At 41.6% G+C, this 14,489-nt stretch overlaps 3 protein-coding genes across 3 annotated transcripts in view; 2 read left to right on the forward strand and 1 right to left on the reverse strand.

Annotated features, from left to right (window-relative positions):
* Positions 1–374: 374 nt before the first annotated feature.
* Positions 375–2,941, forward strand: c1qbp (complement component 1, q subcomponent binding protein). The gene is made up of 6 exons (XM_083665138.1): positions 375–742; positions 1,216–1,366; positions 1,719–1,806; positions 1,897–1,992; positions 2,103–2,228; positions 2,385–2,941. Exons 1-6 carry the CDS (start codon positions 493–495, stop codon positions 2,532–2,534), a joined length of 861 nt encoding a protein of 286 aa, XP_083521264.1. The 5' UTR covers positions 375–492; the 3' UTR covers positions 2,535–2,941.
* A 467-nt stretch (positions 2,942–3,408) lies between these two features.
* rpain (RPA interacting protein) lies at positions 3,409–5,457 on the reverse strand. The gene is made up of 7 exons (XM_083691676.1): positions 5,293–5,457; positions 4,957–5,145; positions 4,772–4,844; positions 4,556–4,670; positions 4,386–4,449; positions 4,048–4,188; positions 3,409–3,549 (listed from the first exon to the last, which is right to left on the reverse strand). Exons 1-7 carry the CDS (start codon positions 5,362–5,364, stop codon positions 3,520–3,522), a joined length of 684 nt encoding a protein of 227 aa, XP_083547802.1. The 5' UTR covers positions 5,365–5,457; the 3' UTR covers positions 3,409–3,519.
* Positions 5,458–7,052: 1,595 nt separating this feature from the next.
* The window catches only part of mlxipl (MLX interacting protein like), a gene marked incomplete at both ends in the record, with an annotated part of 13,425 nt that continues 5,988 nt past the window's right edge, over positions 7,053–14,489 (forward strand). The window contains 7 exons of the mRNA XM_083695097.1: positions 7,053–7,411; positions 9,146–9,252; positions 9,652–9,734; positions 9,867–9,956; positions 10,069–10,110; positions 13,400–13,574; positions 13,950–14,030. Coding sequence (XP_083551223.1) covers positions 7,053–7,411; positions 9,146–9,252; positions 9,652–9,734; positions 9,867–9,956; positions 10,069–10,110; positions 13,400–13,574; positions 13,950–14,030 — 937 coding nt within the window. The remainder of the gene's footprint in view (positions 7,412–9,145; positions 9,253–9,651; positions 9,735–9,866; positions 9,957–10,068; positions 10,111–13,399; positions 13,575–13,949; positions 14,031–14,489) is intronic.

A 14,489-nucleotide genomic window follows, 5' to 3' on the forward strand; every position in this document is an offset into this window, starting at 1 on the left:
ATACTCTAAGTACTCTCCCTGAACTGTAGGCTACCAAAATTACACGTATAACGTGCCCACAGAAGTTACATTTTTACTCTTGAAATCGAAAATATTTAGTTCGTATTTCCATTATGTGCTTGCAATTCGTGATTTGAACACAAGAGGCCTCTATAATAGCAAGCTGTCTGAGCAAGCGAGATAAACCTTCATAGAAGGTTGCATCACAGAGATAGGATTATATCGTCCTTGGTTGCATTTATTAGAAACATTTCGTCACATGATATGAAAAATATTTGAATTAGCAAACTATTTTCCCATAAAACGTTGCAAAACGAATTCACTTCTTGTTAGACCCAATTGAGACCAATTCCGGTTCAAAGGGCATAGTTTGAGGAGGTCATAGTGTCCTTCCACACGTGTTTTCAGTAATCTCTGTCAAGAACGCTAGTAGAGACTAACCGGAGCTCAGTGCTCATCAACCCCTCTTTTCATAGCCAAGAGTCAGTCAATATGCTGAAGTCGCTTGTTCGTGCGGTGGGTACCGCGGTTCGATTTAACACAGCCACAGCATCCTCGGCCCGAGCACTGCCTCTTGCGAGACCGGTATTATGCTCCCCAAACTCGGCAACCACCCGGCCTTTCACCCGGTCTCTTTGGATGATGAGCAATAATGGGGCTGCATCGGGGTACAGACCAAAACTGTTCATCTCAAAATCGAATCCGTCAGTGTCATGTGGATGTGGAGGACTGCATACAGAAGGTAAATTCATTGTCATATTGCATAGCTGGCTCGTAGCTAGCCAGTCAACAGAAATGTCAGTTGGCTAACCAAACTGCTTTAAACGTCTCACCAAGCTAGCTTGTAAAGCTGCTTCTTTAATTGGCATAGCCAGTCATTAATCAAGCACGGGGAATGTATAATGCTGATGTCTGATGAAACCATCAGTAACTATTGAGCGTGGTAAGTTATCCTTGATGGCATCTACATCTGGACTTGTGTGCAATTCAACACATGTGACCTTGGAAATGGGACATGGGTCCTGCTGTATGAGACACATGCACCTCCTGTTTTGTGTCACCCACTTTGAGAACCACTTTCAGACTGAGAGTTCTAGAAAATACTGGAGTGAAATACGTGTAAACAGTGTAGCCTCTACCTCAGTAAAATGGCTCTTATTTTCAGGATATGGCAGTGTTTCTGTGCTAACACCATTTAATTGTTTTATCTTTCAGGGGACAAAGCCTTTGGAGACTTCCTGTCGGATGAAATCAAAGAAGAAAAGAAAATCCAGAAAAACAAGACACTTCCCAAAATGTCTGGAGGGTGGGACCTGGAGATGAATGGCACAGAGGCCAAACTCATGCGGACAATCTCAGAAGAAAAGTAAGATGGAGAAAGTCACATTACCATAATATTCCACAAAAGTACTTGAGTAAATGACAGGTGCTGACACAATCAGTATAGACATTTTATTTGTTTGTTTTTGGAACAGTTTGTTACATGTCAGTCATATCAATGAATCCTCACATCTATGAAATTGCCCAGTCATTATTAATAATTACATGTTATCAAATGACACTTACAACTTAATGAAAGTCTCACTCTTCTGTCATTGGTGAATAAATGTCACACAGCAATGTTGTGGCTCAATAGCTTAAACTAACCCTTGTTAGACCCTTGATCAACAGTTTTCTAAAGGCATTTCTGCAGTTTTGACCATTTCTTTGTTTTGCAGAGTGACAGTAACATTCAACGTCAACAACAGTATTCCACCTAACTTGGAAGAGGAGGCTGAACAAGGACAGCAATCTGCAGAGAATGAGGTGAACCTCTTGGAACTCTTCTTTTTCACACAGTGCACTCATGCATTGTTTTAGCAGGCTCTTTATTATATGTATTTTGTTTCTTCACAGCCAGATATACTATCAACACCCAACTTTGTTGTGGAAGTGACGAAAAAGGCTGTAAAGCATACCTTGGTGTTTGACTGTCATTATCCTGAGGATGAGGTGAGTCCTCCTAAATATATTCAATCTTCTTATGCAGTCAACAAACCAGCTTTATCAACACTTTGCAAAATGGTTAACAGTCTGACATTGTTGTGTGGTTTATTTTCTAGACTAGCCATGGGGAAGGTGAAGAAGAGAGTGACATCTTTGCCATCCGTGAGGTCAGCTTCCAGCCTGAGGGAGATACAGAGTGGAAGGAGACCAGCTACACACTCAACACAGACTCTCTGGACTGGGTAAGAGCTTGTTCGTATTCAGGGAAACAATGCAGATGGGAAAATATAATTATTCCTGCTGAAATGTCATACCATGTGGTCTGTTAACAGCCTTGGTAGAAAGGACAAACTCATAGAAAGAGCATTCTCTGAGCTGTTCTTTGACTTGAACCACAGGCTCTGTATGACCACCTGATGGACTTCCTGGCTGACAGAGGGGTTGACAACACCTTTGCTGATGAACTGATTGAGCTGAGCACTGCCATGGAGCATCAGGAGTACATCAAGTTCCTTGAGGACCTTAGTGGCTTTGTCAAATGCAGTTAATGTACAGAATAATTTAATAAGCGCCCATTTCTCATTTAATTAAGAGACATCCCCTGTAAACTACAGATGTGAAAGAAGGTGGAGACAAAAGGAAAAGTAAGCAGATGTATAGGCACTGAATGAATTACTGCCCATAGTTTGGCAAGACAGGTATCAATGAGACTAATGTATGTGTTGTCTGCAGCAACTGAGGTGATAATTTATCTTCGATCTACTTTGCTGAAAATCTGCAATGTTTCTGTATTTTATTTGACTGTAACGAAGAATTTGGTTAATATATGAAGGCGGTGTATCATTGCTCAACACGATAGACATTGACAATTTTAACACTCTCTAGATTGTTCCGTCACCTCAAAGCAGGAAGTCATTGTATAATGTGTATTCAAAATAAATGTTTGATAAATGAGTGATTGTGGCAAGATTTCTGGATTGTGACCAAGCATACCACAGTCTAATATCAAAATAATTGCTTGTAGTGAGTTCATTTTCACAAATCTTCTAAATAAAACATCCACCAAATAAATTAATTTAATAGCAGTTTCCCGCACTGGATGTCTGCATTTCAAATGTGAAGCACTTAGTGTTAAATGCATTTCTGTTAATATAGCGTTGTATAAGTTTCAAGCATGGTCCAGGCATACATTTTCATTTATGCAGGCTGTGTGGAGCCATCTGATTCAACTCCTTACGGTCTTGAATGTCCTCTGGAAGTTGTCACCATCAATGGCATAGAAAAGATTGTATTCCTTTCAGTGAAAGAATCCAATTAAATTATATATTTACATGAGGTACATTCGATACATGCAGAAATACATGCTTTAAATGTGTTCGCACCAAGAATAGTTCAAATGAACAAGCAAAACCTATATTACTGTACATAAAAAAATATCTTTATTTCACAGAAATAAAATACACAAAGTGCAGAAGAGAACTCCGGTTAACACAGGATTGGACTGTTAAAGTCAGCTACAGTGGCGTGACATCTTCACAGAACTATGGACAGGTAGTCACAAGCCTGAAATGAAAAAGACACATTCTATTGTCACATTTTACAGTCAAATAGATAGATACTTTACCTATCTCCGAGGGGAAATTAAGGCGTTACAGCAGCTCACATCACAAACAAAATAAAGTGTCAATAGAATTGAATAAAATAGACATCTGGAAACATACAGTAAGAACAGTTCAGTATGATATCATAACATCCCCCAGACTGACCGATCGAGCCAGCCAGAGGAGGAGTTGTACATTCTCATTGCAGCAGAAAATATCTCCTATAGAGCTCCTTAGTGCAACATACATAATACAGCCACTCAGTTATCAGTACACAGTAATTGCTTTCACATTTCAATAGGTAGTTATTACATTTTAATGATCTCCATGCAACTCAAATTACAGTGCGGGCAGGGCCCTTTAATGTCAAGAAATCATCTGACATTAGATGTCAGTTTGATCTCAGAGGAATACGATCAACTAAAATATGAGAATGTATTAAAGCAAGTCAGTTATCTACCTGGCAACTTATCATCAGACTTGCAGAGCCATCTGTGTTTGAGGCCATGGAGAAGACAGGGTTGTGAAGACAGTCTTCCATGTGCTCTGTGACCATCTTCTCCAGGAGACACTGCAGCACCTCTGGGGTTACATTCCTTTGCTGAGGACAACAGATACAGAAACTCCTGTCACTATCAACTAGGGATACATTTCAACTCACTAGGAATTACAGCACTCCACTTTGTATTACCATGAGCAATGTCCTGTTGTGAAAAATAAAACAATACCTGTACCTATGGAGGCACACCTTGTGATCCAGCAATCTAGAGAGGCTCAGTGCTGGGGGGGAAAACATACCCTTGTATTGATGTACAGCCCGCAGGGACAGGAGGTGAAATGGCTGTTCACTGTCAGATTGTTCCTGAAATAGACAGTTAAGTGCTTTAGAGTACAGTACAACTACAGTACAACTTACTCTATCAAAACCTTCAGTGAATTTTGGACATTTTTGATAAATTCAAACATACACATGGCATACAGGACATATGATTAGTCTCTCCTCCTCCATCCCCTCCACAACTGAATTCAAGTACTGCTCCTCAAACTGCATGCTTCTTTCATACTCCTCAATGATGGATAGCTCTGTAAAAGGGGAAAAAACAGACCATTCATTATCCTTATGGAAGAGGGTCAAAAACATGGGACGAAAACGTGCAAGCAAGATGGTTGAGGAAAACAATTACCTTGAGACAAGAGCTCCTGTTGGATTTCTTCCAAAACTGCCAGTTCATCATACTCTTTCATGACACTGTACATCTAGAGAAAATAAGTTCACTGGTGTGTTCTCATCTCCATCTCACACACGTACTCACAACGCAATGAGGATGAGAGAAGAGAGGAAGAGACAGAGAAAACAACTGCTCCTCACCTCGCCAATGCCGCCTTTACGCCACAGAGAGGGCAGCCCTCGGTCGGCTGACTGGAGCGCGTTCCACTCCTCCTCCATCACCTCTTGGACCATGAGCGACCCCTTTGAACTGCAGTGCCCACTCTCTCCCATCTGTCGGTACTTTTCCAGTAACCGAGAACGACTGTTTTTCAACCTGTCCACGCAACGCTGAGGATTATAAGGTTAACATCACTATCATGCGCCAATGTAATAACATATCGATGTGACAATGTAGTGGCTAGTAGTTGGTCACCCAGGCTACGCTAGCTAGCTGCTAGCCCTGAGCTGACAGCCGCTTGAGGCTCATATAACTACCTTTCTGTACGTTTCTTTCCATGGCGGAGTGGTTCCCTTGTAGAGAGAACGATGTTTGTGTAAAGCATCCATGATTATTAGTAAAAGATATCTAGAAAAAATGACACTAATGTAGCAAGCTCCCTTAGCAAGTTAGCTAGCTACGTTTTGACAGCAGACCAAACACTTTTCCCCCTACGCTCGACTTTTAACCTTTTAAAGAACGATCATGGCCCGGAAGTTATTATTCAGCCAGAAAGTCACATGGGATATGTAGTCCAAATTGGTGTCGTGTCAGTATGTGTTCCCTTGTCAGATAGATAGTGTACCCAATCTAATGAACAATTCTATAAAATAGTAATGATAGTGGCTTACACTTATCACTTGGGAGGACTTTGGTCCTCCAAAGCAGTTTCATGATTACTATGAATATTAATGTTATATTGTTATGTTATTTGTGTTGTTATTTCTGTGCACTTTAGATCTGTGTGAATATAATTATGTAGTCAAAAGTAAGTCTATTGCTGATTATTGCAGATGACATAAGATTATTTCCGTTATATCATTCAAGTAAAACATTGGTGTTAAATTAACGAATTGTGATAACAGTGAATGTTCTGAATTAAATATTCATGTTAAAATATTCTTAAAAATGCTTGGAAACGCTTGGAATGGAAAGGTGACATGTAAGCCATGATCAATTAAGTTTTGCCTTAGATACCTCTTAAAATCACAATTAATAGAGGGGGAACACTATCTGACAAGAGAACACATACTGACATGACACCGGGACCATAATCTAAATTTTAAGTGGTGACATTGACATTACTGTAATTTCAGCATTCAATTTGTCACTGGACTAACCAAGGCTCTCTCAGTGACTTTATTTAATTTATTATTGGAGCTAGAGTCAGGGTTAAGGCTAGGGTAGAGTTAGGGCAAGGGTTAAGGCTGTAGGGTTAGGGTTAAGGTTATAGGGCTAGGGTTAAAGCTAGGGTCTACCGGCAGTGTTAGAAATGGGGGGAGGCCCATGGAACTGGGTTAACTTGGTGGTGCTCAATATACTGTAATATCAGCATTCAGTTTGCCCCTGGATCCAAGGTTCCACCAGTGAATTTTTAAAAGTAGTATTTTTGCTACTTTCACAGTGGTTTTATGAAGTGGCAAATCATTTTGGAGAAGTGTGAAAACTGGCACCATATTCAACATAAACCAAATAAGAATGTATAGACAAGTGATGTTATTGTGCATGGGAAATTGTGCATAGGAAGCCAGTGTTGCCACACAGCTTCTTCTCCTAAAAAACAAATCCATGATGCAAGAACATTATAGAATGAGGCCAACTTGGGGACAAAGTGGTGGAACATTGGATGTTCTAGCAGTTTATAATCTATGGGCCTACTGTTCTGCTTGTCACTTTAATTTTTAGTCCCGTTTGTGGGCTGGGACCATAGGCTGGGACCCAATGGCTGGGACAGAGGTCTCCCCTTACATAATAAAAACACGTAGACTCTTATCAACTAAGATAACGTGTTGTAATAGTGGCCAACTCTCGCAGCTGACATTTGAAGGGCCTCATTGCTTAGACCTACGTTTGCTATGATGGGACACCAGACACATTAGGCCTACCAATTTATAGACTAGAAGTGCTCTTGGAGAGGACGAATGGGTTCCATTTGTCCGCTTTGCGAGCAGTCCAAATTCAACGGTAAATAGACCCAAGCAAATATCTGGATTCATACCAGTCAGAAGGAGGTATATGCAGTGCTGATACTGCTGCGATGGCAATGGCTGAAAGAATGTCCCCAGAATTGTCTGGACAAGCAAAACAGAACCCTCTACCAGACTTGGAATCAGATTCGGACCCAGAGGAAGATCATGCGACGGCTGTCGGGACAGGACCAGCTGTTGGTTCTTTTCTCCGCACGCAGGTCATCCACAGCGGACACTTCATGGTGTCGTCTCCGCACAGCGACTGCACCCCGCGTAGACGGAAAAGCGGAGCCACGGTGGGATATGATTTCGATACTGTGAACAAGACATGGTGTCAGACATACACGTTCGGTCCGCTTAGTTCTGGGAGCCTAAGCATTGACCCAACGCTGAACCGGTTATTTGAGTGTATGTCACTGGCCTACAGGTAAATCATGATTGCACTGTTTACTTGTGCGTAAAGTGGTAACAAATACTCATCGACCAATCTAACCTACCAAAAACATATATGCCTCTGACTGGGTCAAAGCACCCACTATGTCCCATTGTCTATACCTTAAAATCTATTTTGTTTATTCGAGATAGGGATGGGATGAGGTAGGGATGTGTCTGTTACACTGTGCTATTGTGTGTGTGTGTGTGTGTGTGTGTGTGTGTGTGTGTGTGTGTGTGTGTGTGTGTGTGTTGGGGGGATTGTGAAATTGCTTTGAAAATCTTGACAGAAATATGGACTTTGGTTTGAGTTGGCAGCATTAATGAGGAATACAGTGTGACTAAGGGAAAGGATCAGAGACTGTATCCCTAAAGCCCCTGTGCCTGACAACTGATGAATGGACATCTTTATATCATATTCACAAGTGTACAGTAAACATGTTGTCCCCCACGAATGATGCACTCTCCTTGTATGAAATGGTGCGCTCTTTAGCGAAAGCAAATTGAGGCCATTAGTCTTACAAACTGACAAACAATTTCTTCAATGTGTGCCATCAACCCTTGGCATAGAGACGTTTGGCACAATCTGTGTTTTACAATCTGATAGTTGCTCAATGAATAAAACAAACACAATTTGAGCCAAGAAAAATATTGCAGCCCTAAAGCCTGCTATCAAATGTATTTAATTTTACTAGAATGCATTCTGCAATAGACCTTACTTTAATTGTTGAAGTAAGGCTGAAAAATATTATCATGCCAAGGATTTAGCATTTGTACCTGTACTTTCCCTCCAGACTTTCAGCTGTGCCAATTCATGGCATCTTAGTATCTTGTACCATTAGTGTATCTGTGCCCCAATCTTTACCAATGACAGTAAGTATACAAACTGAGTTTTACAGAAGTTGCTACAGTATATTATCTGTTGATGAACATTGATTTTTCAACCCGTGTTTATAACTTTTCTAAGCCAGTTTTTGTTTCATTTTATACAAGATGTTGTTGACAGTCTAGCAGGTGTGAGGCGCCCTATTTCTTAAAACAATATTTTGCTGAGCATTCTTTGTCATGCTCCAGATGGGTGAATGTCATGCTATTTACCCATCTGCTTCCAGTTGTCAATTTGCCCCTGGTTAATGTGCCGCCTCTGCTGTTTTGCTGAACGTGTGACAAGGATTTCACTTTTGCAATTTGAAAGCACATCCAACCTCTTGGAAATTATTCACCTGGCTTCCTAGCAACTCATTGAGCACTGGGCACTAAGTGGGCCCCTTTCACCATCTGATGTGCTGAATGACACTAGAAAGGCAAGGGGGAGAAAACAGCTTCATTGATGGATGAGATTCTCTGATTGGGCTGGGCCAAAATTATAATGTCAAAGTCAGCAATGAGAAACATAGTTCCAGTGTTCTAGTCCATTGGGCAGAGACCAGCACTTTCGGCTTTTATTGTGCAAGATATGTAGAGAAAGCTGCATATCTTATCCGTGATAGGATATCCATGGATGATTTTAACCCCATGCTTGTGACCAGTTTTTTGTAATTTTGCCAATGATTATCTCTGTCAATTGTAAACAGTAAATGGGAGGGATGTGAACTTTGCCCTTGGTTTCAATGGTAATAACAAATGGCATATAGTACCTTTGAACAAATACATTTTTTTAGGTCTTGCAATAATAGGTAATTTAGCATTTAATCATAATTTATTGCAAAATGATTTCTTTTTTTTTCAGTGGTAAAATTGTCTCCCCGAAGTGGAAGTCTTTCAAAGGCCTGCGGTTGCTCTGGCGGGACAAGATCCGTTTGAATAATGGGATCTGGAGAGCCTGGTTCATTCAGTGTGAGTTCTCCCTCCTCTGATCCTCTCACTCTGACTGGCATGTCTTCTGATGTCACAGGGCTGTTCAACCTGATAACAAACAAGGAGAGCATTGTCACACACACAACAACTGATACAGTGCTTGCTACAGTCAGACAGCAGAGCCAGTAGTGACAACTGTTTCAGACTTGAGTGGATTGCCCCCCTACAAAAACTGTGGATTGAATGCAATTCTAAGATGATGTACTATACTTTTCTCTATGTCACCACATACTCGACTAGAGAGAGTGCAATTCCTTTAAAGTTATGCCAATCATGTTTGATGCTTACTTACAACAGCAGCTTTGACCGCTTTATGGACCACAAAATAAATCCAAACATGATTAAATTCATAGTTTTTGTTTCTTCTCTGTGGTTCAGATGTAGAAAAGAGGAAAAATCCTGTGTGTGGGTTTGTAACCCCCCTGGAGGGTTCTGAGGCAGACGCTCACCACAAACCTGAAGTGAGTGACCCTTGACCCCAAGGCCTTGTGAGAAACTACCCAACATTGCAGACAAACTTAGTATTTTCTCTTGTCTGAAGCTCTGGAGAGCAGTTCTTCCTGAATTATGTTTCTGTTTCTCTCCATTGCAAGGCTATTGTACTAGAAGGCAGCTACTGGAAGCGCCGGATTGAAGTAGTTATAAAAGAATACCACAAGTGGAGGATATACTACAAGAAGAGGGTGAGTCTTTATTTGGGACATAAATGATCCCATCGCAGTCTCTGTAACACTGTCAGTACATCTGTTTTCTTTTCATCACATTACAAATGCAGTTTTTTCATATTCTTTATAGCTTCAGAAAAACAAAGATGGACTTTTGTCAATGCTACAGAAGGTAAGATTGACCTGCTAAAATTAATTCTACTTTACCCTCTCATTCTCATTTGCTTTGTTTTAGAGAAGGCCTTAAAACATGTCATCTGTAGTCTGCCTGTGGATTTCCTCTCTGAAGCATTGACACTATTACCTGGCTTCAAAACAACATTAGTGGACCCTAGCTTATGTAACGTAATGTAAGGGGAGTGTAACCAGGTCCCACTAATCACATGTGAGAGCCCCTATAGTTAATTGGTTATCGACACAAATATGCTCAGTGACCAGTATATAAGAGCTCACTGTTTGTGACATTAAACTAGCTGAGCAAGCTGAGTCTGGTTGGTCCACTCCCTGAGTGTGTGTGATATTGATGGGCGAGATCGATGACCCAGTAGTATTGTTTTTGCCTTTGTAGGTTAGGAGCTCACCATATGTTTGTCAAAGTCCTCCTGGCTGCTGTCTATTAATAGAACTCACTCAGATTTTGCTTGCTGTGGTCAGTCAGAGGAGAAAAAAAAGAAGGAATAGAAAAAAATAGAAATGTGCAAAAAAGACTTGCGTCACGGGCCGACATTTGTGAGCAAATGACTCACTTTCTTTTTGCCTTTAACTACAATGCCTCTAATCTTCCTCTTTCTGCTCTGCCTGGTGTTTCCAAGGATGTGGCTCCAGACTTTAATGTCACTTAATCAAATCTGACCCACTTCCTCCCTGGATGGCATTGTGAAGCAGGGGGGCATTAAGTCTTTGTTGTTTTTCTGGATTTGTGAATGTGAAAGTTTGACGTTGGCATCGTTCTGAAAAAAACAAATGAGCCACCTTGTGATTAAACGGTTATGGAGAGGTGGGGGGAAGGGAGCACCCTAGGACCCTAGGGAAGCACCTCAATGATGACAGCACTCCCATGAGCACACATATGTGTTCTCTCAGTCTCAACCCACTCTGTCTGCAGGAGCCATGCTCAGGTCTCTCCTACTCACCTGTTTGTATCTCTCAACTTCCGAGTCAGCAGACAATTGTGGGCCAGATCTGTTCTTGGCTCAGTGCCGGAAATGGCAAGTATTATATGGGCCAGACCTGGTCCAAATGCACAGTATGAGAAATGTCTGATACGTATCTGTAATAACTAGGCCATCTTTGGTGTGAGTGTGGTGGTCCAGTATTGGGCAACAAAGTCGTACCTGGGCCATCATTACTCTGCTGACAGGGTTATTGTGGTGGCATATATGGAGTGCCGGAAACGGCAACTATTCTATGGGCCAGATCTGGTCCAAATGTGGGGGGCCAGCCCTGGCTTAGAGTTGGCAATTTGCTGTGAGCCAGCTTTGTTATGAAGAATGTGGCCCTGATACGTTCCTGTAGCTACTGGGCCATCTTTGCTCTGAGTGTGGTTGGAACATGGGCCATATTCTCATGCTGGCCAAGGTCTGGCCTTTTCATGTCAAAGATAATGCTCAGGAATAGCAGCCAGAGCCAGCCCACTTATGGCCCAGGGAACAAAATTGTACCTGGGCCACATCCAGATGCCGGTAGAAAACAGACGTGGGCCAGATCTGGTCATAATTTATGTGCTGACTGGGTTTTGTCTATCCCACTTCTTATTCCTTTTCTTCACCCCTTCCCCTTCCCCTCCTGCTCCTTTCTTCATCATTCTACTGTTTGTTTTGTTAATCAATGTCAGAGTTTACTATAGGCCCATGCATTCACATCAAGCGGAAATGCATTTGATTTGTTGCATTTGTACATAAAAATCTAAATTTACTGGAAAATAGAAGGCTGCAATCTCACATAACATCTGATCAGATGTGTGACCACCATGGATAATGTTTGACTGCACACAGGTCTCTCTTTAAAGCCCTAGCAGACTGTGTAAATGGCATTATAGGACTGGGGTTCAAAGTAGCACAAGCCGACTAACCTCACTGAGGCCAAAGATCACCAAACAAGAGCTAAGCTCCTGCTATCAGCTCAGAACCTGAAAGTGCCAGATTCCTCTGCGTTTCATTCAGCTCTGTAATGGTGTTATTTTGTCTTGTCTCGAGCATTGCTGTCAATTCCAGATCCAGCAGGAACAGTCACTGCGCTGCCCTGGCACTGACACCATATGGCTTCTCAGCAGTTTTTAGTCATTGAGACACTTAATCAAGCTTAACATTCGTGATCATTTCATACAGAGGAGGAAGAAGGTAAAATGTTCTAAAAAGTGAAAACTGCTGTAAATGTGAATCGATCACCTTACCTGGGAAAATAAAGACTAATAATAAAAGATGTTAATAACAGGCGGAAGTGAAAGAATAAGATAGTTTGTATTTTTTTAGTGACTCCTGAGTACATCTGTGGGTGTTAAGTCGTTCTGTCTGTCCACACGTGAGTGTGACTGCTAGAATTAGGTCAGGAACAAAAGACTGCTGCTCTCATTGAAATGGAGAGACATCAAAATAAAGAAATGAATAAAAAAAAACATAATGGGAGGTAGGGGGCTTGTGTTTTTTGCGAAAATGATTTCTCAACCCGGCACACACACACACACACACACACACACACACACACACACACACACACACACACACACAGACAAACAACATCTCATTTCTGCTTGCACACACAGCACACCTATCTCAGATAATGAAAAAAATAGAAAGAAGAAAAGAGGTAGTCTGTCTCTGAGACGTAATCAAAAGCATTTCCGCCACAGTTTGGGCTTCCCTATATATGTGGCCCCTGATTTGGCAGTGGATCTTTAAGAATAAGAGATGACAGTGAACCACAGCACAGAAAGAAGAGACTGGGTCTGGATATCCATTTGTTGTGAGTGCTGGTGTTTGCTTTATTTGATGCTTTATTTGATTCTTGAAAGGGCTACTGTATGGTGTGAGGTGTAAAAGCCTGGGGCTTTCACCTACTGTGACTGAATGGCTCTCTGTCAATTCTGTTGTTTTTTTGTAGCCTATGTTTGTAGGACAGCACTGAGGAGTGTGGAATATGTTGCTATTATGCATTCGTTTTCAAGTAAAGATAATTTATCTAATCTTCTTTTAAGTCTCATGGTGAACTGTAAATTTATATTGGCCTTCTTTATACAGTACTAGTGTACTGTATAAGGCTTTCCAGCCTTTTCTCTCTATCTCCCTAGATCTGACATATCTTGTATTCATGCTTATCCCAACTGATATTTTTCTCATCTCCTGTTGTGTTGTTGGTGCAGAATAAGTTCCCTCTAGTGGGATGGTGTGGGATGCTCTGATGGTTTTGTGTCCTGATTTCTATAGCTGGGTGTCAACTCCTCATGTCCACCCCACTGTGCTCAGGGTCAGTTCTGCAGGGCCGAGCTGGAGAAATGGTCAAGTCACATGTACCAGGAGCCCGAGGCGATGCCGGAGGAGGCCCACATGTTTGATCTGGACTGCTTCCTTTCTGACATTTCCGACACCCTCTTCACCATGACCCAGAAACCCTGCCCCTGGGCCGCTGACCGCCACAACAGTGAGTATCACAGTCCCCCTGTGACTCTCAGGCTCAGAGGAATGCAAAGACCCTGATACACCATGAACCCCTCACTCTTCCCTTGCTCAGACATGATATGTTGCAATATCATGTCTCTGCAAGGAGTAGTGAGGGGTTCAGAGAGTACTTGGTCATGTGAGTCAATAATTCAGGGAAGAAACCGCCCCACAAATAAGGAACTTCAAATGAATGAATGAGGCTAAAGATGAACACACACACACACACACACACACACACACACACACACACACACACACACACACATACAAATTGCTGCTTGTACACACACATACACACAGATGCACACACCCATCCCTCACTCCTGTATCTGATATTAGTCTATTACCTCCTCAGCGTACACCAGCAACGCTGATATGATCCAGCCAGGCCTAACCCCGCTGCAGCCCAACTTGGACGACTTCATGGATATCCCAGGTATGATCTGACTCTATGTAAGAATGTTCCTCACCACCAGCACTGCTGTTAGTATCATGTGACATATTAGCCAAGCCATGCTGCTTTGTTCTCTGGTTTCATGGGTATTTGTGTGTACAGTATGTTATTGTTTAGTTTGATATGCCTATTTAACCAGTGTTTTTTGACATGCTTAGATTAGCATATGATACAAATACAAATGCCATTTCTGCCCCTCTTACCATAACACACACTATACAACAGAAACACTGACTAAAAAGGATAGTGGCGACAGGAAGTCTGATAAACATACAGAAATGAGAGGGCTCCTGATAAGAAGTTATAAATGCTACTTCGGTCAGTGTTGTTGTATAGAATAGGCTTACAATATGTCATCTGTTGAAGACTGTAATCTTTCTCCATTGCATTCTAACGAAATTCTTTGATTATTGCTATACAGTATTTCTTTATAAATGTATT

This window comes from Argentina silus (assembly GCF_951799395.1).
Source record: "Argentina silus genome assembly, chromosome: 2".
Classification (NCBI taxonomy): domain Eukaryota; kingdom Metazoa; phylum Chordata; class Actinopteri; order Argentiniformes; family Argentinidae; genus Argentina; species Argentina silus.

What these genes read in the sequence shown, in the direction of transcription:
- c1qbp (XM_083665138.1), top strand. Translation starts at nt 493, where the DNA reads ATGCTGAAGTCGCTTGTTCGTGCGGTGGGTACCGCGGTTCGATTTAAC. An exon ending in TGGAGGACTGCATACAGAAG is followed by an intron (nt 743 to 1,215) that starts GTAAATTCATTG and finishes TTTATCTTTCAG; the next exon opens with GGGACAAAGCCTTTGGAGAC. An exon ending in AGCAATCTGCAGAGAATGAG is followed by an intron (nt 1,807 to 1,896) that starts GTGAACCTCTTG and finishes GTTTCTTCACAG; the next exon opens with CCAGATATACTATCAACACC.
- rpain (XM_083691676.1), bottom strand. Translation starts at nt 5,364, where the DNA reads ATGGATGCTTTACACAAACATCGTTCTCTCTACAAGGGAACCACTCCG. An exon ending in ACAGGAGCTCTTGTCTCAAG is followed by an intron (nt 4,671 to 4,771) that starts GTAATTGTTTTC and finishes CCCCTTTTACAG; the next exon opens with AGCTATCCATCATTGAGGAG. An exon ending in GTCTGATGATAAGTTGCCAG is followed by an intron (nt 3,550 to 4,047) that starts GTAGATAACTGA and finishes TTTTCATTTCAG; the next exon opens with GCTTGTGACTACCTGTCCAT.